This window comes from Pezoporus wallicus, unplaced genomic scaffold (assembly GCF_028554395.1).
Source record: "Pezoporus wallicus isolate ANWC-B61680 ecotype Strahan unplaced genomic scaffold, APGP_CSIRO_Pwel_v1 contig_818, whole genome shotgun sequence".
NCBI lineage: Eukaryota > Metazoa > Chordata > Aves > Psittaciformes > Psittacidae > Pezoporus > Pezoporus wallicus.
In genome coordinates, this window is record NW_026636248.1 from 4,911,749 (window position 1) to 4,937,401 (window position 25,653).

General features: G+C 39.2%; 1 protein-coding gene across 5 annotated transcripts in view; it reads right to left on the reverse strand.

The window, feature by feature from the left end:
* The window catches only part of MYLK4 (myosin light chain kinase family member 4), a 57,738-nt gene that overhangs the window by 9,966 nt on the left and 22,119 nt on the right, over positions 1 to 25,653 (reverse strand). For 3 of the 5 annotated variants that reach the window (XM_057399365.1, XM_057399366.1, XM_057399364.1), the window contains exons 1-9: positions 21,919 to 22,762; positions 11,231 to 11,297; positions 10,282 to 10,738; positions 9,437 to 9,456; positions 6,536 to 6,641; positions 5,609 to 5,702; positions 4,391 to 4,500; positions 3,104 to 3,245; positions 641 to 711 (exon numbers count right to left, since the gene is read on the reverse strand). In XM_057399365.1, coding sequence (XP_057255348.1) covers positions 641 to 711; positions 3,104 to 3,245; positions 4,391 to 4,500; positions 5,609 to 5,702; positions 6,536 to 6,641; positions 9,437 to 9,456; positions 10,282 to 10,738; positions 11,231 to 11,297; positions 21,919 to 22,578 — 1,727 coding nt within the window. In that variant the 5' untranslated portion in view covers positions 22,579 to 22,762. Of the gene's footprint in view, positions 1 to 640; positions 712 to 3,103; positions 3,246 to 4,390; positions 4,501 to 5,608; positions 5,703 to 6,535; positions 6,642 to 9,436; positions 9,457 to 10,281; positions 10,739 to 11,230; positions 11,298 to 21,918; positions 22,763 to 25,653 lie in introns of those variants that run through there. The other 2 variants (XM_057399363.1, XM_057399368.1) reach the window with 2 other exon arrangements.

Consider the following 25,653-nt stretch of genomic DNA (forward strand, 5'->3'; position numbering starts at 1 on the left):
TACAAGAAATTCAGTAGGAAAACAAGGACAGACAGAGGTACAAATTAAATATACCCATATATAGAATGAAAAATATTTGCAAGCTTCATATCATACTTTAGGGCAAACCTGAACTCCTATAACAAAGGAAGACATTCAGATTTCAAGGATTCCTCAGAACAGCTGTTATCATCGGTTTTGGACTTCTCCATATCATAGGCATGGAATTTTTAACCAGTAAATCCTTCACTGAAGTTATGGTACCTAATTAAACTAGAAAGTGATATAGCATGGGATATGCTGTAACAGTCCTTCATGGTCTCTTACACTCTTTTTTGAAGAATCTCATAATATTGGAGACAGGAGACCAGATAAGATGTACCACTGATTCTGTCCATTTTAGCGGTTCCAAGATAATTATGTGCATGCTTAAGTCAGAATCAGCCCTCTTTCAACCTTCTACCTGAAAAAAAAGGCTTCAAACGAATCTTTTTTACTCCAAACAATCCTTATTAAAAGATAACCCTGGTTAAAAGAGACATGCTAAATCTGTCCTAAGAGCAGCAGGAGATCGTTATGTATCAAATTTCATTGCAGAGATGCAAGACTTTTTTCATTGTTTCCTAATTCACTTACGATTAGCAGGAACACATGCACGTACCTTCTTGCCAATCCAAAATCAATAATTTTTATTTGATTTGCTTCTCTGTTCACACACAGGATATTCTCAGGCTGCAAAGAGAAAGCAAAAAATACTTTAATGAGAAACGAGTGTCAAAAAATGGGTTTCTAGAAAACTGTAGAGAGAAAAATACTAAAAACACAGCAAATATCTTATAAGCACTTTTTGCTTTCCTTCTTGTTCAGATTTTTCTGCATAGGTACCCCCTGCTATCACACAACAGTTGGGGCTGTGTGTTCTGTGCCTTGCAACTGCTTTTTCTTCCCCTTGTCTTTTCAATTTGACATAAGGCAGCAGTTCAGATAAAGAACTAAATAGGGGGAGGGAAGATAGAGCCTGCAGACTTCCAAAGTCGGGTATCAGGATGCTGGCACTGTGGTTTTACAGACCTTAATAAACTGACACTGATTAAAAAAAATATAATAATTTCTTGGGCTTTGAAGTTTATCTTACAACGTTAAGTTTCTGAGCTCACAAATGTTCTGACAGTAATTGATTGAACACTGATATATTAAGCTAGTCACGTCAACTTTATGCTTTTCTCAGATATTTTAGCAAAAGGTAGGATTCACAGGTTAAATCCTTCTGGGGATTTGCATAGGGTCAAGTGTTGTTCTTCACTTCTCTGGCAGGAATCCATTAACTTCCTAGAATTACGCCAAATTCATACAGAAGGGACTGAGAACAGAATTTAGCCAACTGTCTTTGAAATGTAAATACCTAAAATACAGTCTCATATTCACTGCCAGCAGTTTTATAGCTACTCTGTCTTGTTGCTCACTGAATCCTCTTTGAAACAAAACAGGCCTCAACACTTAAAACATTAGTTAACCTTTGCCACCATTGCTAATTCATTTTACATGTTGGACTTTTAAACACCATAGGACTTTTAAACACCAGATGTCCATAGTTTCTGAGATCTGGATGATTATGGTCAGGATGATTTTCTTTCAATTTCAAGCTTTCTTTCCCAAACTCATTTGTTACTGACAGCAATCTATGAACAAGCAAAACAGAAGGGAGAAGCCATAGCTGGCAAGCACACGAAAAGAGGTCGCTGGGAAGAATTTCTTGGATTGTATATGTATCCTTTTGTCAGTAGTTTGACCTCATATTAAAACTGTGCCATCTCCAAGGTTATACTTAATGTGTCCCAAAGAACCATGCAAACTTCTGCTTGACAGGTTTCTAGGTAACTGGATGTTTATAAAAAAAGAGAAAAGTGAGTCTGGTCATTGAACAGCAACTTAAGCAGGTCCCAGCAAGCATCTGCTCATTTGCTTAACCACTGCAATAATATATACGCTAATAACATTAAAGATGTACTATATTAACCCAGTAATTACAAGCCAAAGCCAGCAGCTGTAATAAAAATCTCACCAAAGAGAAAACCATCTAGTGCACTTTTTGTTTATTTTTGCTTTGTTGCAAAGCTCAGGGATCACTAGGAAGCTTTACAGCCAGTCATAAAACTAAAGAGATCATCCCGTTTTATTCCTGCACTGAACAGAGGTAAGAAATAAGCCTACTATTTGATAAAAACTTGGGTTAAGGAAGAAAGAGACAACTTAAATATACAGCCTAATGAAAAAATACCCTTACAACAAATGTTTTCCAAGGGGGGGGGGGGGGGGGGGGGGCAGTTAACCATTAGCAGTCAACCAAAGTAAGAATTTGCAATTGGTGGATTGTTTTTTAAAAATAAGTGAGGGGCCTTTTCGTGTATATAGTGAAATAGTTCCGATAACTAAGCAAGTACATGGCAACCTGCCACCCTTCCCTGGGCTTTCAGCTACAGTAGCAATTATTGCCTAACCCAACATAGATGTTCTGCATTTGTTACATCAGCCACTGACTATTTTTATTTATTTCTTTAATTTCAGCAAGTACATTTTAATGTGTTTTCTCTTAAGCTGGCTATCTATTGCTGCCTTTTCATGACTACAACAGAATAGTATAGTCCTCAAAAACATGTGAGGACTTCTACTGATCCTGAATGACCCTTGAATTTAGTTCCACTCACTCATGCCTTGGTTTCTGCATGGTAAAAAATGGAGATAATTGCAACCCTATGGCCTACATGTAAAACAGATCTTGTGCAGTTGAATTAAATAAGATTTGCATGCTATTTTGAGATCCAAATATCAAAATTGAAAATAGCAGGATACTTGTCAGCTGCTGGCTTTCTGTAAAATCAGTCTGTGGAAAATTCAAGCGCTATGAGGCTTGATGACGTATGACCACAATTCTTGTCTAATTTACTTACTCCTGTAGTAATTTAACTGATCTCAATGTGGTTAAAGTAAATACACATTGGTCTAAGGAAAGCAGAATAAGGTCCTTTGTAGTTTCTGCCATGGGAATCTAAGCTGTATGGCTTACCATTAAGAATAAGAATTTCCACAGCTGTCATTGCACAAAACATACATCTCAATTCTCTACCTTGAGATCCAAATGAAGAATGTACATTTGGTGCATGTACTGAATTCCCTCGCAGATGTGTTTTATGAACAAGATAGTATCCATCTCTGTCAAATTGCAGTTTTCATCAATAATTCGGTCAAATAACTCTCCTCCTTCCACACTGATGAGAGAAAGACAGTAAATTGGTAACCAAGTCCAAGTCCAATCCCATACAGTTAGAGTAATATAGCATTTATGCTACTGACTATTTTAATACTTTACAGTCAAATTCAGTAAGGCAGGTATATGATATGAGCTTGTACTCTGACCTGAACTTTTCAAGAACTGGGTTCTGCTACCTACTGGCCTGAATTTCTTAAAGGTCTGAGAGCCCAGCCTCCCATCCATTGATACCCATGAACGTCTGGAAATTTGAACCCTGTGCTATCTTGTGTCATCATTTTATACCAGTAAAATTAATGAAGTCACATGCAAAACCAAGATAATATGTTGGAGAATCTGCATTTAAATAACTGTCAAAAAATGTATTTAATTTGGCTTTAAATTCATCAGAGTTTAAGAAAGACAAGGTCCAAAATTTCAATTTGAAACTATCTAAAGTCAACAAAAAATTACTTCTAATTTCTCATCACATTTCAGAATGCCTCCAGCTTCCCCATTCACAGCTACACAGGCATTTCCCTTTTCTGATATGTTAATCATTTAGACCAAATTCAGAGGACTATCTGAATGTCCCAAAGAGCCACATTCACAGAACTTTGAACCTTCTGCCATGCCTTTCTATCTTTTAGTTATGCCTTTTTTGGCTTCCTTATGACAACATCTGCTTAACTTGACTTTAAGGCAACTATTTTGTGCCTAATTAGCTTGATAAGCCAACATGAAAAATAGGTTTATCCATTCTGGCACCCAGTATAAGGATTAAGCACAACTACAGCTGGCTCTTCTTCATTGTAAGACATCTTCTAGTTTGCTTCACAGAACTGGAGATATTCTGACAAGTCCTTTCCTTAGCTAACTAAAGTTAAAATTTGAAACTGAAGAGAAAATACATAACACAGCTCTATCTTCAAATGGAGCAGTGGTTTTACAGCACCAGGAATGGAGACCATCACTGGAAAAAATGCATAAATAGCTGCTTTGGAAAAATTTTCCCTTTAATTTTTTTGTTGTTGTTCCGGAGAACATCTTTCATAAGTTCTTTCCACCTGTAAGAAGCTCTAATTTCTGAAGAAAGTAAGAAGAAAATTGACAACTCTAGTAAAAATGATAAAGACAGAATGGGAAAGAAAAGAACACACTTACTATTCCATGACTAGTACAATGTCATTTTTAGATTCAAAGGCATCATAGAGCTGGATGAGGTTCACATGATTCAGCTGGTTCATGACACTGATTTCATTCTTTACTTCATCCTGTAAAGAGTCATGAGTATTGTTTCAGAAAGCTTTTCTCTAAGAAAGCTGCATGAAACAGGACATAGTTTGAACCAGACATCTACATTATCTTTGTGTTTTCACTCGTGGCAACCAAACACATGGTTTTGCTTTGATTACTCCTGCAGTGGTAGATGTCAAGGCTATAGGAACTACTAGGCTGAACTCAGAGCTCAAGTGGGGGACTGCTCCAGTAATAAGTTATCTGGGGGGAAAAGGAAGGGAGAGACCATAAGGACAAGTGGCGGGTTTTCAGGGATGTGAAGAAAAGAGAGAAGCAGAATAGGACTTGGTTCAACCAGCTGTAGGAATACAAAATCAAGCTGTGTAGGAAAAGTCCAGAACAGTCCTCAAAACATCCCTTTGCAGTCAGAGGTGAGAGACTGCTACCTCCATTCAGCCTATTTCAGATGTGCAGCTTAGGATGGGCTGAATCATTCTCTGGTGTGTCAATCTCACTCTGTTGACTAGAAGGGGATTCTTGGTGATCAGCTTTGCCCTTGGCAACCCCAGTTAGCTGAGACAAATCTCACCCTTGAGTGCCATTAGTGTCACTGCTGTCACACGAAGGATGCTATGAATGTTTTTCCTGTGAAAGCAAGCCCCAGATGGCTATGCAGTTTGCAAAACAAGCCAGATGGATTCTTCTCATCTGTATTTGTGTTGATGTGAGGAACCCAGATCATGCCTGTTATCAGCATCTCTCACAGTGACATCGAGTCTTTGCAGCAAAGGCTGCAGTCTGCTTGGGAGGGAATAACACTATGTCACAGACCTGACATATGTTTTCGCCATTAAGGAAAACACTAATAGAATTAACAGCAGAAAGTTAAAAAAGAAAGCCAAAATGACACAAAATGCTGAAAAGAAAGCTGGAAAACATAAGAGGGAAAATCCAAAAGAGGACTTTGATGAGTTAGTAGAAGTTCTGGAGAAGAGAAATAGAACTTGAGCCAATGGTAATCCAGGAGCTCCTATGAGTGTGATGGCTTGTGAGCCACTTGCCCATGGTCTGTTGTGTAGATCACATGCACTGAAGATGTGGGATCCATTGGGGAACAAAAGACTAAAGTCACATTCTACCAACCTTCTGTTTAGGACCTTTTGCTTTTATAATTTTGGCTGCTAGCTTGAGACCTGTTGCTTTCTCTTCACATTTATGCACTTGACCAAATCGTCCTCTGAGGGAGAAAAAAAAATAAAAGAGGGGAAAAAAAATAAATCAGCCAGTGGTACTGATGTTATCCCTGAATGTAAACTAGCTTATAAACATCAGAAATTATCCTCTCCTTACTAAATTCCATTTTCAGTTACTCTATTGCTATTTTGTTGTGTAGATTAGATTTGCTACTGCTCAATTACGCACACCAAAATCACCCATTGTGCTAGCTGATATTATCCCACTTCTGTGATTCACTTTACTCACCTCATAACATGCAATGACTAATCCTGGAGAAGTCAACATAATGTCAGGATAACAACTTGCTTATGTGAGCAATCTGTGATCTTCTGATGAAACAAAGCTTTACCCAAGACCATACTGCCATCAGAAATGTCAATATTACTCTTTCCTAAACAATGTCAGCATGAGAGATAATGCAACTACATGGCCTGTCAGATTAGCCTGCTGATCTATCTGAAAACATGCATGCATTTTCAGGGATGGAACCTACTGAGAGAAAGAAGACTACAACATGTCTCTACGTCCTGCAGGCTGCAACGTGAGGTAAAGCATTACAGCATCCTAGGAGCACTGTCATAAAGCCTGAGGGCAGCTGGCTGACCTAGAACAATACCCAATATAAACCAAGTCTGCTGATGCCAAAGCTTAAGCCAAAATTCACCCACACAGTAAAATCAGCCTCCCATTTTCACCCCTTTCTAAAGCACTGTTAGAGCTTAGACTTTGATGACTTTGGCTCTAGTGAGGCATGTTGTTTCCATTCACCTTCCAGCATGCTTGTCTGTAAATTTGTGCCCTGTTTTCCGTATTGATTGGTTTCATCTGACTTACCCTCCCAGGATTTCATTCTCACTGACGTTATAATAACTGCTGATCCCCACCCTTTTGGCTGAGACAATCCGGTGATCAAATGGTGCTGGTGGAGTAGGACTATTGTCTACAAAAGAAAAAACAGACAGATAGCATAATAGTGGTCACATGCAGTACTTGTCTACCTCATATTTTAGTCCCTCTTTTCCCCAGCTAAGCTCACTTAAGAACTGAATACACCTCCTGTATATTTTACAGACAAGTCTTTTTCCGTTATTGAAGAAGGGGCTTAATGCAAGAGCTCTGGCTCAGAAGGCAGGGTGCTGTTGGGGAGCTACACTACTAAGACAAGGACTTTTTTATTAAGTTGCCATCTTCTGCATAACAGTAGCAAGAGGCAAAATGAAGACTGCTAGACTAAACCAATGTAATTTCATGTCCACAAATGGCCTCAGCAATTTGTTTGGAAGGAATTCGGCTTTTTCTCTGATTAGCCCTCCATCCCCCTTCAGGGACTGTTAGTAGTTGACTGTGTACTGCAATTCTCCAGTCAGGTAGGAAGAGACCTGCTCTAGGCCAGCTAAAAGAGGCTACTTTCCAGGTTTTGCTTTTCATAGTGAAGAATCCCCTCCTCTACTGATTGACACAACTTGTCATTTTCCACAGCATGGTCAAAACCTTTAAAAACACATTTATTGCTTGTGAACAGGAGGGAGTTTCACCCTGGCAGGCAGCACCTGGGATGTCCAGTATGGCTCAGGACCCGGTATGGTAGGACACATGGTAACTGTCACATGCTGCTCTGAAGACTTTCTGTCGTTAAAAAAAGATGGCAGGTAAAAAGGTAAGGAGGAGCACAGAGAAGGGACAGGTTCCCAAGAACACATTGCAGCAGCTATGGAGTTTCGGCACAAATGCAGGTCTCTGGTATTATTGTCTGGACCTCCACATGCTGGACCATTCTGACTTCCTGATGTCAAAATCCCTGCTGGAGACCAGCCCTCCACGCCTAATTTCTCTTTGGATTTTTTTGCAGGGTGTTGTGACTTCAATTTCATACCCACGTTGTTTTGCATTTGATTGATATCCCCGAGAGTGACCTCTGGCTGACCAAGGTGACAAATACTTCTTCAACTGGTTGGGAGGGCTAGAGCCCCAGTGTTTCAACATGAGCTCTCTGGTTTGGAATGCCGGCTCCCTTTTGTGAGAGGCTTGTTGAGCAATTTTAAAACCATTCATTACTCCCGTGAAAATGATTAAAAACACAAACAAATATAACCCATGACAGCATGTAGCTGGCAGGAACACTTTGGTCATTAATGGAGCAGTAGATTGTCCTTATTCACAGTGAATGTCCATTTTTCAGGACACCAGCTGCGTACCTAGAATATTTTTTTTTGACTGTTAATAACTTACATGGTCAGGAAGTTAGTTCATGGTCAAGGAATTGTGAAAAGCTGGGGCTTCTGGAAGTCTGCCACTTACTTGGGATTCTGCACAGTCTGAACTGCACAACCTTAAGTATGGGCCTTTGTGTATTACTGAGACCCACAAAATGCCAAGAAAACCTCTACCCTAAAGGCAGAATTTTCATACACAAACTCCAAGAGACCTTGTAAGGGCATGTAAGTGACAGAAGAAAATGTCTCTCTGAAAGCTCAGCTCCCAAATATTACCAAAATCTGAGCAAGGATGTGCTCTTCTAAAGAGGCCAGAGTGCCTCTTTGAAACTATGTCTAAGTTTTAAGCTTCAAGATTTTCCCAGTGACAGACCCTCTACTTTTTTTTCCTGCACACCAGAAGGGATTTCTCTCTATTCAACTATGAATTCCTATTACAGATTAAAGATGCTCCAAGAGAGACACTCTTAACCTTAATGTCATCCTTAATAATGTGGCAGAGCTCGGGACAGCTTATGGAGTTTAAATTTTAAATACGCTATCTACTGTTTCCTTCTAAAGAGCCTAGCACAAACATTTAAGAAATGTTTCCATTTCCTACTCTCCCCCCATTCCCAAAGCAAAGCAATTTATTTTCAGTCCTATGCATGCACATGCACACACATACAACTTCAAATCCTTCATGCCATTCTCTCATGTATCATCATTTCATATACAAGGATAGGCAGTGAAATTCTCAAGCTGGAGGTCTAATAATAGAAATCTCTGCCTTATGCTGGTGAGTACTGCTTCAGAGTTTGGTGCACGAGCAACATTTCTCTGAGTGTTCAACAGCTTCAGTCGGGCTTCCACACAAAAATATATATTTCTTTATTTTATAGGCTGCAGTTGTTCTCACTTCAGATTGCAGAAGTGCAAATATGACCAAGCTGCTTTGCAGGCTACACCCAGAGCATTGCAGATTCTGTGTTAACTCATGCTCTCAGCACTTCCACAGGTCAACCAATTTTGCCACAGATGACAAAATTTCTCCCACCAGTTTAAACTTAGGACTTTTAGCTCTATTGTTAAAAGAAGAGGGAAAGTGGATAGTATTAGTGGACTAGTTGTGGCAGAAGCATGTCAGTTATGACTAGTTTGTGCCAGAACTGAAGCCTCTAAGATGGTAGCAAATAGAACCATGTTATTTCCCATCAGCTTAGGATATGGCCCATGAACAATTGCTTCCTGTTAGAGATACCATGCACACCTTTTCCCCCTACTAATTACAATCATGAAATCATTCTCTTCTACAGATATCTCTCTGATCATTACAGTGGAATCAAATGCTTTGCCTTTAGGAATACTTCCTATAAGAGCTTGTTTTTTTTAGTTTTACATGTGCCATCAGCACTTTCTGCATCTACCCTGCTCTTTTCATGGTCATCTTTGATTAGGCCTTCAACATTCAATCCATGCTTACTGCTACCACTATACTCAAATTGGAAGGTCTGCTCAGTGACTCAACTACAATTTCCTGTACCTTTTTCGCAGCCTTTACACCTGCAAGGACAAAACATTGCATTAGTGCAGGGTACATTTAAATCAAAGCAATTTAGAAACATAGGTAAAAAATGCCTACAGTATATTGCATTCAAATAACATTAGCTTATTTTTCTTCATGGTACAAAATAAATTGTTTTAATACTCACTTTCAGTAATAAAAATTACCCCTAAGTTAATCATGACAGCAAAATGTTTCCCCAGTACCAAAATCTTCACCTAAGCTCTTCTAACTTTAATGTTTCGCTATCAATCTCATCTTTAGAGCAATGGGAGAGCATTGGAATTTCACTCTGTACATATAGGTTTGTAAGAGCTTAAACTGGTTCATCACTGAAGGGTTACATATCATTGCAGTGAAGAATTACAGTAAAAAAATTATCAGTTTAATTGCCTGAGCAAAGTTTCATGGGTTTATGTGATCATTTAAGTAACTGCATTTTGTATTAACTTAATTCCCAATTGATACACAGCCTGATCTAACCTTGCTTTGCTCATAGGTTATATGATGCTGCAGTATACAAATACAACAATGGAGAATTCTCCTCAGAAATGAAGACTAGTCCAACACAATTCCCATGTTCCTAAAGTTTTTCCCAAGCAAACAACCAAAGCACACTGCTAGCACCATGTATGGTAGATTGTTTTAAGAGTATAATTTCAGCTTAGAGCTCAGACCAGAGACATAGACTCATTTTACTCTTTTGTACTGGGCTGGATTTTCACTAGTATTTACGTTAACCAGCCACTTTGACTCGAAACTTGAACTTCACTTTCTAGAGCATGAGTCTCTTAAGAATGTGCAGCCTGAGCTTCAGACCTTACCTTCCCTCTGGTACCTCTTCATCATCGCTTTGTCCTGCCTCATCTTCATTTTGGGAAGGAGCTGGTGGTTCCTCAGCATCTTTTTCACTCTTATCGGCATTTTTCTCCCCTTCTTTCTCCTTCTTCTCTTGTTTTTCAGCTCCAGACACCTGATGTTCCTCCTTCCTCTCCCCATCTGCTGGGGGCTCACTCTCTACCTCCTGCCCCGTTATCCTTTCACAAGCATCAACAACATCTTCTTGCTGCTTTTCTGCAGTGATGGATTTCTGAACAGAGCTTCTCCTACATTTGGAATAGCTTTCAAAAGCCAAACTTTCTCCTTTATCCTCTGGCCCTTCATTATGACATTTGGAAGGATCCATTCGAAGCAGAACAGAACTTTCCCTCTTGGCATTTTCCTTGTTGAGCTTACAAACTTCTTCCTGAGAGCAGGACTGACTCTTTTGGATGGCCCCCTCTGTAAGCAAACAGATTACAAAGGAATCTGTCAGTAATTCTCTGATAGTCAGTAACAAAGTAGGGTTGCATACTTAGCATAACTGCTGTTGCATTTTGAGCCAGGCACACTTGCTATTCTCTCCCACTTTCAAGGTCAGTGTAAGTTCTCCTAAGCAAGAATAGACTATTTCTTTAAAACAGGGACATCATGGGTCATAAAGTCTTCCTTTTAGACACAGCATTGAAAAACATTTTTTCTCACTCAAATTTATTGTCAGCCAAGTGAAGGTTGATAAACTCCTAAGGCAAAGCATTTTTTGAGCAGTTTACCACTATGTACACAGGCATGTGAAAAGTAGGTTGATACTGCTTGAACAATTCTCACCCATGCTGATGGGCACACCCATAACCCAAAGAACTTCACTGGAGCTGTTCAGAAGAGTAATGGCTATTTCTGTGCAGTTGTACCCTTAGGAACTAGAAACTGATCAGAAACAAAAAATATTCTAACCTGTTGAATCTGGTGGCTTCTTCTCTTTTGTTCCCGTTTCATTAACATGTGACTTTTCTTTGATGACCTGTGGAGAAGGCAATTGATGTTAATCCAAGTATACAGCATTCATGTTGCACTGTTCCTCATGAAATTGCAGACTGATTTCTTTTTTGTCAAATCCAGGTACTCGGTGTTCTAATTCGTGTTCTTTTTATAAATTATGATCTTTATTTTAATCACTACCAAGCTGAGCAGATTGGTACCAGTGTAAAGCAAGAGAAATGATCTCAATTGTAATAGACATCAGTGTTGGCATAAAAACAGAAAAGATCAGGATTGAGCCTCAGAGACTTAAAGCAAAAAACATCCAGAAGTGAGCTTTTGCCCTGCACTAGCTTTTGCTGTTGAAAATTAGGTTAGTTAAACCAAAGCTAGGACTATTTAGTGTTCTAGTAAAATGTTCAGTAACAGTCTTACTGATAGATTTCAAAAAGTTTTGCTGTTAATCAACGTCTGGTTACAGCAATTTTAATGATCCAATAATTTCTTACAGGCTGATCGAAACAGTTCCCAGAAAGTGGAGCATATAAACCAGGATGTCAGTTTTGTAGGGCTCTCTTACCCACATTTTACAATGCTACAGTGACATCTAGAGGTGCTTTATACCAAGCCAGCTCCTCATAAAAACTGCTATTACTGTTACCTTTATGGCCATTTACTCATATTCCTATGCTGTTTGCTCAGTGTGTTTTTTTTAAATTGGCTGCTCCTAAACTTTTAGTAGGACACTGACCACAGTAAACCATGGTGTCTGCTAATGCTCAGTGCTCCTTTTCCACCTGCCTTCTTCCTCTCATAGTACTATGAAACTGGCACTATCATTATTAGTAATAGATCCACATGGTGTGAAAAATGCAGATACCTCCAATTATTTTCCAGAGAGACTACTTTTGGTCTTCGAGCTACCAGCTGAAGCAGTGTAATACATATTTCAACAAAATATACAGGACCAAGCACTTAATTTTGAGTGTTTTAATCATGCAAGCAGTCCCACAGCTTATTCATATTGTATTCTGAGCATGAAACAGTCCTATTACTAAACATTTGTTCTGGAAAGCTTTCTGCATTTTTTATGATTCTTTCTTTCTTTTTTTGTTTCAATTTCATCAGACTATATGGAAAATGAGCATGAAATTAAAGCAATGTGTGTCAGCTACAAATTGTTCAAGGGAAAGAAAGCAAAGAAACAAAAAGAGTTGAGGAAAATTGGATGAAACAGCATGAAAGGATTTCGGCAGGACTTTTTGGAAAACCTTGATCTGCAAGGGAAAAAGAAACTGTAATATGAGCATCAGAACTGCAACTGACAACTATTTGGGATGCAGTTGGTCCCAGGAAGTTGCAAGACACAAAATGAAAAAGGCCTAAATACAACTTGGTAAGTACCCTTGAAACATAAATTGGAGCCCTGCTCACAAGGAGCTTAAATATAAATGTAATGGCTCCAGATAGATCACAGGGAATCAAATAATGCTCATTCTGTTTTTTTAATAGTGAAAAATCACTAAAAGTAGTAGGAAAAAGCCTCAGACTTATACATTCTGCAGTGTGACCTCAATTAGTAATGCACTCAGATTCCTGTAAGTATTTCAGCCTCACCGTACCACATCAGCTCAGATCAAATACAGTCAGCTGAGCAAATAACCAGAGAGAAGTGGCCTCTAGACTCTTTGATGAACGGGGCCAGTTTTCACTTCTGCATTCAGAATTAATTGCAGGCACACAGCACTTCCTACTAAACACTGCTGTATTTTGCAGGTGTGAAATACAGAAGCCAGCTTTGAAAATCTGTCTAAGGGAAGGAACACTGGACGATGCTGAATAACTGAAATTGCCCTAGTGTTACATAAATTACTGCAGTGTTTATTAAAGCGTCATTTCTGATCTCTTACTTTTTAACAGCAGCAAGAGCTCATACTAATTTACATGAAAAAAAAAGGAAAAGAATACAAATAAAACATTTACTGGTATCCTTCAGAAACAATAAATGTAGCTATCTGCAAAAAAAAATATAGTGTCAACAGTGCACTGGAATAAGAACTACAGATACAAGGACTGGACATTGGACTATTTGTAGAAACACATAATCTACACATGAGCATCTCAGTTTTCTCCATGTTTTGCTATTTGTAGCAACATGTGACTTCAACTTGTCAAACCTCAACCCAGCAATAAAAAACATGAAGTTTTGTTCATTATTTCTTCCCTGTGAAGGGTGGGATTGAACCAGGTTGTCTGGAGCAGACAGAAATCAACATGCCCCTCCCAGCCAGGCCACAGGAGGCACAAAGCCCTCCTGGTGGTCTTCCAGGGCATGTGCTCCTATGGCGTCTGACCCTATGCAGTTGGGCCAGCTGCAATTAGAGCCCACAGGCTGCAAGCACCCAAGGCCATAAGGCTCTTCTGAAAATCTCATCCGAAAGGTGTAGTGGTTTGTTAAGGACATCCATCCCACCTGACTACTCATTATAACACCCCTCTTCTTCAGTCTGATTGCAGTGTCTTCTTAAGGGTCTTTTTGATATAATCCCTATTGAGTTTTTATTTATTTATGTATCATTCTCCCTGAATTTTGGTGACATGACTTTTTCTAGTCTGTAATTTCTAAAATTATGGAAATCAGTATTTCTTAACGGAAATTACGCCTCCACCTTATTTTTCCTTTTTTTTTTTTAATGACTTGATTATGCGCAATAAGGTTAATGGCACTGCAGTCATTTTCTCTATTTGTAGAAGCCAAAAGCTTTCAATCAAGTTTTCATTTTAATTCCACAAAAGGTTAAATAAGAAAGGTTGCATTGTGACCCTGCAAAATATACCAAAGCAAAAAGATGTCTGTGCCTACACTAGTTGGTATTGTGTCTTCAAAAATACATTTTCCAGACTTAAACATATACTTTCACATGGAGCATTGCTAGACCCTAAGTAATAAAGACAGAATAAAAACCCACTTGATGATAACAGAATAATGAGAGATTTTCCAGAGACTGAAACTTCAGTATAGACAAATTGGAAAAAAAAAAAAAAAGAAAAGAAAGCCTTTCAGAAATTTTTTAAATTGAGTTTAGAAACCTGCAGAAATTAAGCAATAAGCAATTATATATAAAAATATAATAAATTTTTACAGACATTTCAAATGCAGCATGAAATCAATGTTTTTTTTATAGACAACTGACTCCTTTTTAATGACCTATACTTAGTTAAATTCCTTCTTTATACTGTACCAGTCCTACCCTTGGAATGTTTTCCTAGCTAACTTTCAAATTTTTTTATTCACCTAATAAAACTCTTTGATTCTTTTTTCCTACTGCAAAAATTTTTGTAATGAATGGCCTCACAACACAGTCCCAGCTTTTTAGTTAGAGGTCCTTTATCACCTCATCACATTTTGTTTGATGTCAAGGCATTATTCTCAACTTCAATCAGACGATACTGAGACACAAAACTGCATATGCCTAAATCCCATTTCTTACTTGGTGTCTTTTTCTCATGTTCTTAAGATACCTTGAGGAGCTTTGTTATGGCAGGATATCCTGGTTTTGTGTAAGACCTGATCACCATCCATTTATCCAGATGATTAAGTTACTTGCGCTTTGCAATGAATTCATTTCACTGACAGGAATTAGCCAGGGACCTTGCCACCTGAGCATGGTACTGTGATTGCTCCTAGTTATCTCCACATTGGTACACAGGAAAATGCATCACATACAACAGAGACCTGGGGACAACAGCATGCATGGTGGTGCTTCCTGTGCTATCCCTCAAAGCTGGAATCCACCCCCTGCCTTCCCTTTTGTGTTCCTCCTCAATATACACCCTTTTTTTCCCACTAGCTATGCAAAATATTCACTGAACGTATTTTTTTTTCAAACCTGTAAATGGTACAGAATGTACACATGGGAATTCTGTTTTTGTACTGTCAGGCAGTTCATCTGCTTCTGTATCACTGTTTTTTGCTACATTACACAAACTGCTGGCATCTTCAGGCAAAGATTTTGACTCTTCCATAATCTTCATAGAGCTTCTTGAACTAGATAAAGAAATCATTCTTCTGCATTAACCAAGTTACTTCTGCAAACTCAAGTCACAAGTATCTTCTGAACACTCACAAAAATAACATCTGAGATGAGAATTGTGATTCCCCCAATAGGAAATACAAGAGAATTTTTATGTGACCTGCTGACTTGAAAATACATTCATAATGAGGTAACAATCTCTGCATGAAGACACATACTAAATACTGAAAAATCCCTCGGAGTAACACCATCCTAGGTAAGAAACTGAAGATCAACCAAGCCAAAAGCCTTGTCCATTCCCCATTTCACTTTGCCAACTTCTCACCTGCTTCACTGGAGAAGCAGTGCCTGACATGTTTTGGATGGATGCTTCCTCCTGCCAGGCTATTGTTCTCAAAACAGGGAATCTTACACTGAAGAGTCAAAAAGGCTTTCATGCAACCAGGCTTATGATGGAGCCCATGGCCTTGAGCATGCCACCTGCTACGGTGAAGACACAGCATATTGTGCTAACAGGTTGCTTTTTAACATCTTTACTTTTGCCTTGAGGTTTAGTCAGTGTCTTTTAACAGAATCAGCATCATGCATAAGAAGAGCTTTGCAGGTAGATATTTTTTAACTCAAATCAATTGGTATAATTTTAATATTTCTCAAATACACAGAGGCCTGTAATAATGACCAACAAATCTGAGGCTACCAATCCACCTCCTAAGACCAAAGCATTCAGCATTACCTGGCTTTGATACATGTCCTTTCACTGTATCTGGGAAATCAAATCAACCTGTTACTATCAATTTTGGGTTTTTCACCTGAACAAATCAGGGGCAATGTCAGGCAAACACAACCTCTGGAGACTGTGGCTGCTTGTCTTATTGTCAATATTGGACAGCCTCATATCTACCCCTTCTCTATACTGCTCAGTGTACTCACATATGTGATGCCTGCCCATGTGCTTCACAGGTGCATGTGCCTCATATGCACCTGTACCATAACTCTAACATTTTCCGTGTGCAATTCTCCACATTTTCCTTATTGCCGTTAAATGGCTCATCCTCTAAAGTGGGCTCCACTATTATCACAGTCTGAGAGAGGAGCTAAAAAGTCCAACTTAAAAGCCAAATCAATGGCAGATCTTTTTAACCACAGGCATAAACCAGGTGGTGGGACTCCTCCCAGGCTCTGCTGGGGCTGCTGCCCAGCCACCCATCACTGCTCCTTCTCACTGGTAACCATGTGCAGAAAATCCAGAGTGATGCCAGAGGATGGCACCAAATTAATTGTGCTCCAGAACAGCCACTCTTGCCATCAAAAGCACGTCGGAGACCCCTCATTTAGTTGTAATGACACTCTCCTACCAGAGGAGGCATTCAAGCATGGTACCCTTAATACTGCCAGACATAGCTGGTTTCTGATAGGGCCTGATTGGAGTTCTCACCTGGAAACTGACTAAATGGCTAGGATATCTGATGTCAAAAGATGGATTTTAGATGCCTGCAGTGGGCAAAGACCTATTGGATGGGCAAAGACCTATTGGCTGGGCAAATCCTTCCTGCCACTCCCTGCCACTGTCTCACCTCTTTACTGGACTGCTCTCTGATGACCTGCCCTGTCTTGCCCTCCTGCACTTGCCAGTTATCATCTTCATCATGAGGTCTCCCTAGTTTTGTAAAGGAATCGTAATGAATTCTTAAACACACAGGCATTAATGTCACACTCATAACCCACCCAAGGTGGCGTGCAGGCATGTAGAAATCAGATGTGCCTGCTTTGATTCCACATGTTCCTCAGAGTTGTAAAGACAGCAAAACCATAACAACAGTGCCCAGGGCAGGATCCTACTCTGAGAACACTGTAGAGAACACAGCAAATTCTGAGGGGAAGTGAAAGCAAAATTAAAAAGCATTATGAATTGGAAGGTCATGAAAAACCTCCTATGGCTGTCAGTTCCCTTACACTGAGAACAGGGCAAAATGTGATGAAAATGTCATCTGGAGAAAATATACCGGTTTTATAGACAGAGAAAGCCAGAGAGAGGATTATAATTCTAACATATTGTAGCTCACTCAAAACTGGAATAATTCTCCCAAGAAAATATTTAGGTAAAGGCATCAGTCCTGAGGGGAAGAAGATCATCCCCAGGAATAATGACAGCTGAACATGTTGACTGCATGCTTTGCCCAAGCAGCAGAGAACCCATCTGATGAGATTCTGCAGAAAGCCCCTACCCTCAAAAACCACCAAGGACAGCAGCAACTCTTGAAGACAGATAAAAACAGAAAATGAAAATTACTGACTATTTGGCTGGAATATGAAAAATACACAGAACACAGCCAATCTAGAGAGACTCTGAAGAATGCATATGGGACCCTTTAGCATTTATAGGCAAAGTGAAAGAATCGGAAGAACAGCTGTGAACCGACGCTGAATGGATCTTAAAATAAGGGTGGCAAACAGCAGTTTCACTCCAGACTCCTACTAAAGCAGACAGTGAGTTGCAATTCAAGTGTGATAACTACATGGGAGGAACAGAGGGTTCAAGCAGAAAACACAGCTCCTACTGCTGGTGTAGTTTTAGTGTGGGAAACAGCCTCAAACCTCTAACAGTTACTAGTCATATGGCAAAGCCTGTAGAAATGGCAGGAGACCAAAGTTACAACAACACACAGGCAATTACAGAAAGTTCAACAGAAATCTATGATGGCAAAAAAGGGACTTTCTGACCCTCCAGGTGAGTATTTGCAGGTTAATAGTGTAGAATCTCTAAATGGTTTAATTTGGAGGAAATAAGTGAAGTATTATTATTTTACCCCTTTCTTTATATGTGGAAGAAATAAGACTGAAAATGGAGTTACAGAGTTATTTTGCAACAGGATTATCACAGACTACTTAAAAAGGTGAATTTGAGGAAAACCTCAAGACTTTTAAAGACCCTTACTGTAGAACTGCTGATTTCCCTGGGTGGTAGTAGTGAGAAAATAACTTAAAATGACAAGTAATTCATGCTACTTCTCTCAGCCATGTGGTGATAGGGTCACGCTGCGCTCAGTGGAAAACGGCTTGGAGACATTTGGCAGCACTGACAAAGCATGAAGTGTCTGCAGGCTACACAATATTGTAACTCCAACCCAAGACAGAAATAAACTAACCTCCTATACAAGGCAGTGAAGGTATTTCAGGACGGCAGTAAAAGGCAGGAAAGCAGAAATTTTGCTTCGGAGGAGAGTGATCCCTATATGTTACAAGAGCACAAAAAGTGGAGCATATGATTGGGAAACTGCCCCAATGCTGCTGAAGCCAGAAGAGAGATTACACACTCCAGCTGCTTATCACCCCTTCTTTACCCCTCTCCCATTCCTCTTCTTCCCTTCCCGCTATTCTGCCTTTTCCACTGCTCTCTACTTAATTCAGCTCTGTAAAACGAGTCAGATAGGAAAAATTCAAAAAGAATCCTACCATTAATAAAGCATAAAGCAGCACCTCTCTAGAGAGGAAAGAATGGGAAGGCAGGTGATTAAATAGTATGTAAGCACAATCCGCTTCCTTATCCAGATGTATCCATACCACCTATTGCGCTATCTACTAGTAATTAAGAATTAGTGGATGATTTTCCAGAACTGGGCTGGGACAGCCAAGTTTTTCTCGGACATCTTAAGTCACTAGAACTAAAAGATGCAATTTGCTTATAGCTGGGGCAGGGTAGATGACAAATAGACACATCATCCAAAACACCTGACCAACTCAAGCAATGCACTGAAGTGGGTACTGTCCTTCCAAATTAACTGTAGTGAATGGATCACCTTGTTCAGGGCTGTAAGGAAACAGAATAGGACTGTGTATGTTTAAAGTCATTGAAGGGTTGCTCAGTGTTGCCATGTGGAGTTTACCTAGGATAAAAGAGACACTGGTCTTACTGCCAGGCAGCCTGCATTTCTGCAGGGTCAAAATTGTCATTAGCGGGGGACTGGAAATGGTGATAAGGATTGTGTTAACAGAAGCAAGGAATGAATTCTGCATAATCAGACAGATTTGTTCATTGTTATGCCACCAGGTATCAGTGGTACATTTCAGGTGTAAAACCCTGCAAGGGTGAAATCCTTATTTCTCTATTCCTTTGCTTTTTTTTTCTGCTTTTCTCACAATTTAACACTTTGTTTGTAAATCCAGTTTGAGTATGCGGCAGGCAGAGGCACGCACAAGCAACTTCACAGTGTCTCATGGAACAGTTTTTTCACTAACGTGCTCAGAAATGCTGTTACTACTCCGTTACACAAAGGAGACATTCTTTGCCCTGAACACCAGTAAATATGGGCTCCTACTAAGCTGGCAGCCAAGCTCAGCAGTCTCTGCTAAAGAATATCATACCATTCTGCATTATTCTTGATGCAGGGCTGACTTCAAGTCTGTTTTTATTTAAATCCAAGATGACTAAGTGTTTACTAAAGCCAGCTGTTGTTCACAAGATAGCTTGGTAATTTTATGATGGTCCTTTACTAGTAAATCAAATGCACAGAGAGGAAGGTAATGACAAGCTAACATATGCATGCTATCTCATAAAACAAACAAAATATTAACAACTTAATAATATCACCAGCGTGATTCCAGACATGCTTGTGACGCCTTTGCTAAGCCCACATGGAAGACAAGCTTCTACGAAGTCTGCTCAACATCACCAAGAGTCTGCCTAAACAAAAATGAATCAGTGAAGGGATTACAAATGGAGCTGCTGTTGGAAAACACAGAGACTCTGCTCGTCCCTCTCCTCTTTGAGTCCTTGTAGGTAGGCTGCCTCTGTTTCCATCATGTTCTACTTCCAGGCCCTTAGTAGCTCTAAGTTCTCCACTTGGCACTGCATCCCTGCCATTCTGGCTCCCCTTTGGCCTGCCAGGAGCATGGCCTCCTCCTCTGACCTGCCTCTTCCACTACACCCACTGGCTCACACAAACTCACTGGCAAATCCTGCACAGTCCCCTCCTTTCTCTTATGTTGAATTTTTAGCAAGGAGAGCCTTGAACCTACTCAGACCTCCAGGAGCTGCCGTTTCATTATCATTCCAGGACTGATTCAGTTTATATTTATAAATAGTTTAGATGAACATGAAATTTCACAGAGACAGATAGAGCTCTACCACAAACTGCAGTGATCACAGCACTACAGAGATGACCTGTGGGTCTCATTACGATGGGTATTTTATGGAAGATATTTTCATTGATGCTTTGAAAAGTAAAAGAAGCCTTAAACTCAGATGCTTACGGTACATAATTTTTCTCATCAAAGTAATGGTACAAACCAAGAAAACTTCTTTTTATTGAAACCAGTCCAACCTGATGTTCAAGAAGGGCCTGTAGAAACCACTTTTGTTGTCTCCTTTGGCAGAGCAGCAGCTTTCCCCTTCAGTTAATGATGCTCTGGAAATAAGGCTGCACATTTTATATGTTTACATAGTGGTAGAACAGCCAGTTCAGCTGACAGAGCTTTACAAGATGCTCCTCTGCTGCTACTCAGGGCTGACTTCTGTTTTTATAGTTGCCTACAACGGCTCAAATGATTCTGGTCTACCTGAGAAGTGGGCTGATTAAGAGCAGCCAAGCTGAAAAGCACCTGGCTTGATGACCTGAGCAGTCTAAGTAATATTGGGTGCTTCTTTGTTCAAGAAATGCCATTTCCAATAATACCTTCAAATGATGTTTTCCTAATCAAAAACTTTAGAAAAACAAACTCAACAATTATTCTTTAAATTAATCAAAGAGTAAAGCCTGTTTGTGACTTCTTTTTAGGGGGCGGGGGGAAAGGGAGGCAAAGCAAAGTGGAAGAAAATATGAAAGACAACTTTTTTGGCTCACTGTAGGTTAATAAAATATTAACGTACTTTGTCAGAAGAAATCCCTTAAATTTCAAATGCTATCTGGCTTCTTTACAAAACAAAGAATAGTCAAGCTGCCTTATAAGGGCCTATTATAATCAATAGAGCCTTTCAAGGGATTTTTGTGGATTTTTAATCTGACCTGTAAAGAATATGATGAAATTTCTGTTATGGTGACACAGGCATTCCTCCCCTGAGGAAGTTTACACAAGCTGCAGCTCCAGTTACGGTAACCCTACCTCAGATCCTAGTTTAGAAGTCCTCCCCTCCCCACTAATGGCCACAGAAATACCAGATCAGAACAGCACACTTAAGATGTTCTTTGAAATAAACAACATTCATATGTACATACCCTGACCCAAGAAGGATTTTTAGTAGGTTCACAATGCTCTAGACCCCACTGCAAATAACATGCTGCAACTTGAGTCCCCCAGATAATTATAAATCCAGAGAGGATTATAGTAAAATGTATGGTGAGAACCCCAGCCTCCTGAGCTGTGTGTCAATCTTTGTTACCCATGTCAGTGACCCATAGTTATGTTTGACAACTCTAAAGAATTAATTAGAAAAAAATGAAAGTATTTATCACTCAGCAGATTTTCTATCTTTTCCAGTGAAACTTCCACAGTTTTTTCCAATACTTTGCATTTTTAGAGGTTATTGGTTGTTTCCTCTTATGTGTTAGTGAAACAAAAAAGCTAAGTGCATAGCAGAACATATCTTTAGCTTGCAATAATTCCTAACAGGATGAAACACAAACCTGGGCTCACCTTTTCACTTTTCTTCTTGAGCAGGGCATCAGCTGTCGTCTCTGAGAAAATGTGCATTCTAAAAACATGTCCAGCTCCTTTTGTATAATCACCTGCCTTGCAGAGTTTACGTTTTTGAACATGGTGTTTTACACTCGAATTACGAATTACTAATGTTTTAACCTTCTCCACCAGAGGCCCTACAAGCTTCTGTAATCCAGAAACACTTTGCTCCAGTCCATCTAGTCTTTTAACCTGCTGCTCTGCATTCCTGTTCATATCAGAAAGAGATTTTTTCATTTTAAGGCAAAGCCTCTTCATGTCATTACTTCTCAGACTTTTGTTTCTTTCCATCCTTGATTCAGGTTCAGTTGTTTCCGCCTTTACAATCTCAATGTCTTTTTCAATGCAACAGATTTCTTGGGAAACGCTGTTAAGCTTCTTAAGAACACTGTCTTGCAGAATCAACAGCTTATCTATTTTCTGTTCAAGGGAGGCAAACTTCATATCCATGATGTTAAAACTTTCAGATGTGCTGACATCACTGCTTTCAACATGAAGAATCTGGGGGGGTTCCGTTCCATTATCAGGCCCTTGGGTTTGCAAAGCATTTGGATCAAATATTTTGGCCAAGTTGTTGACCATAGACGTAGAAGAGCTCTGCCTGCTGGATGTGCTCATTTTGCTGGATTGGATAGGGGAAGGAAATGCTCTGATGATCAGCTGCTTGAGGACAATATCAGTTGCAAAGGCTTCTCATCCAGACTGCTCAGATATACAGCCAAGTTTGGCAACTCCAGGTAAAACAATTTTTAAACTACTCTCATATATTTGACTAAAACAGAGGAAAAAGACACCCAAATTATTTAGGAAGAAAAAAGCCTTTGATCCTTTTTTTTTTCCTCCTATATGTATCAATATATAATTTTAAATATATATATGTCAGTTTCCAAATAAAGTGAATATAGAAATGCATATCCTAAATGCACTCAGTTCAGTGACGTCAGCCCTAGCAGGGACTGAACTATTTGCACTGCAATGGAATTTGATAGCAAAAAGGCTACACGATACATGAGAAGTCTCTAAGGGTAGATGCTTTGGCAGTGGTGTTGTTGGTTTTCAAAAGTAGTATGAGTACGTAATGTGATCCCTGCTCTGAAGAGAATAAGGGTCCTTACAAGGACCTTAAATGCAACTGCTTGAAATTACTATGTCTTAAGGTGAGCTTTTCAGATGAAGACCTTTGTTGCTGGAAAAGCCTCATGTCAAGGAACAAGTCAATAGAGTTGTTAAAAAATGAATACAGTAAAGAAAGTAAAAGAATGAAGATATTTGAAAAACTCAGAGCCCCTTTCTCTACCCTGTATTTCAGTGACCACACAGCTAGCTTTTCATACACTAGCAATTCTCTTCATAGCATGTATCTTAATTTATTTCTGTATTTATTGAGACTGTACTAATTTGCCACAAATGAAGCTCTATGTTTTACTATTATCTGTATATATCTGGTCATACAAATTCACAAATACAAAGTTTGATAGAGAGAGTTCAGTTCTTTGCTTTGTTTGCCTGCCAGTAAACATCTCAAAACCAGTGATTAGTATTCATCACTCAGACAGTTGGTTTAAGCTTTGCTTTTGCAAAAGACCTTCATTTCTCTCAAAAAAACCAACATTGGACAAAGAAGAAATGTCATGACTGGGAACAGGATTCTCTCAGGCATAAGTCTGAGCTGTTGAACATTTTTCATGTTGGTTAGAAAAATAAAAACAGAATTACAGAAAGAATAAAACCAGAACCTCTCATCTCAAGTCAACTACACTCTACAAATGAACAAAAAGTAAACCGGTATGGATCATCTTGTGAAGAAATACAAAGAAAAGGCTGCCTTAGACAAATGACAGTCATAGATTGACCGACCACACATAGGTCAACCTGCACTTGCGCTGTACTTCTTACAGAAATCAACATGTAGTCAGCCAGCTCGTTGGAAAACAGCCAGACTACTACTCTACTGAAGGGATCATGAGCTTCTTTTGTGATCCCAGTGTATTACTTCTTTTGCCAACCCCAGTTTCTCCATCCTTTAAATGCGGAGCACGAGGGATAATTAAATAAAGCACATAGTGAGTTCTGAGTATTTAACACACAAAATAACCTTTCAAAATTTCATCTGTTCACTAAATGAAGAATATGAAAGGTCTTCTCTTTATTTTTAGGTGCCAAAGATGTCTTTTGGAGTCAATCACATCTGAAGTTTTCAAGTTTCCGAAAGCATTCTCCCACAGTCATTTATGGCTCAGCATGTGAGCAGTGTTGATAAGGTAATTCAGGAGGTTGCTCTCCAGTTACCACAAGTTAATACAGGAAAAAGGTTCCTAGGTACATTTGTCACCTTATGTTACTCTGAGTGAAAGGTGAACATGCATAACCATAAAACATGGACTGAAATCTGTTCTTTCTATAACAGACATTACCAAGAGTGATCATCATGTGTTATTGTGCACAGCATATTCACTGAGTGGATTGAAGGTTAAATGATTTTTAAATAGGAAATAGAATTGGGTGTTGGGGGGGGAAATTAAAAATGGGGATTTTAGGGATCCCTATTTCATGGGTAGAATAATATACAAGACAGCAGTTAAAAAAAAAGAAAAGAATCCCAAAGCAAAGATCATCATGACAGTTCTAGCAGAGAGCAGTTATGTTTGAATGCATTTGCCTTCTTCTGGTCATCTCTGTCAGAAGCATAAACTAAACCCTCCTGACAGTTTCACATCTGCAGAAGCCCCCGTTAGACATAAATGTCCAGGAGAGGTGTTTGCATGTCTGTAAAATAGCCAGATTTGAACAACCATTTATTTTTGATGAAACATCCCTGTAGGAGTTCACAGTGAGCTTCCCCCCTCTCCCTCACACTCATTACACAAAAAAAGGAGGTTAGTTAGACCTTGCCACCCATCCAGATAGGATTCTTGCTCTGGGGGTTTTCATAGGTGAAACCTGTCAGCCACAAGGATTCTTTCCAAAAGGAACACTATTTTGTAAAAATGAGAAAGGGGGAGGAATGTGACAGGACATACAGATAGCAGTGGTAAAATCATGTGTTATATTAGTGAACAGTCACATATGTTAAACATTTAGATCTCTCCTAACAGTTGTCTAGGGAAACATTATGTGAAATACCTCAAACCAATACTATAAACACTAATAAAAATTTTAAGCTCTGTGAGTTAAGATCCTATTATCAAGTAACATCTGTAAAGTCCTACTGATTTAGTATTATGCCACGACACACAAAAATGCCAGACACTTTTAAAATGTAGAAAGCAAACTAAAAATGATTCATTAAAAACTCATCAGTATGTATTAGTAGTTCTGTCTGAAGCTGAAGTGAACTGGAAGAAAGAACTGCTGGTTAGGGGCTAGAAAAGAAGAATAAATGAAAGAAAGTTAACATCAGCTTTTTGTCTGGGCTCAGAAAGCTCTTGCCAGTAACTTCTTCACAGCTGGGAATCTGTGAATCCTGCCTCCTGCTCTGGAAACTGGAAATAATCTTTCATATTCAGATAACTTTCAAAAGTTCAGTAAGAATGAATTAAGGGATAGTATTCCGCAAAAAATAGTATTATTTTAAGTATTGAACATTTATTTCTTTGGGCAGTGGATTATTACCACAGCCACTTTATGAAGTTGAATAATATTATATGCAAATAATTTGAAATATTTTTAATAACCAAATACCTGGACAGATTT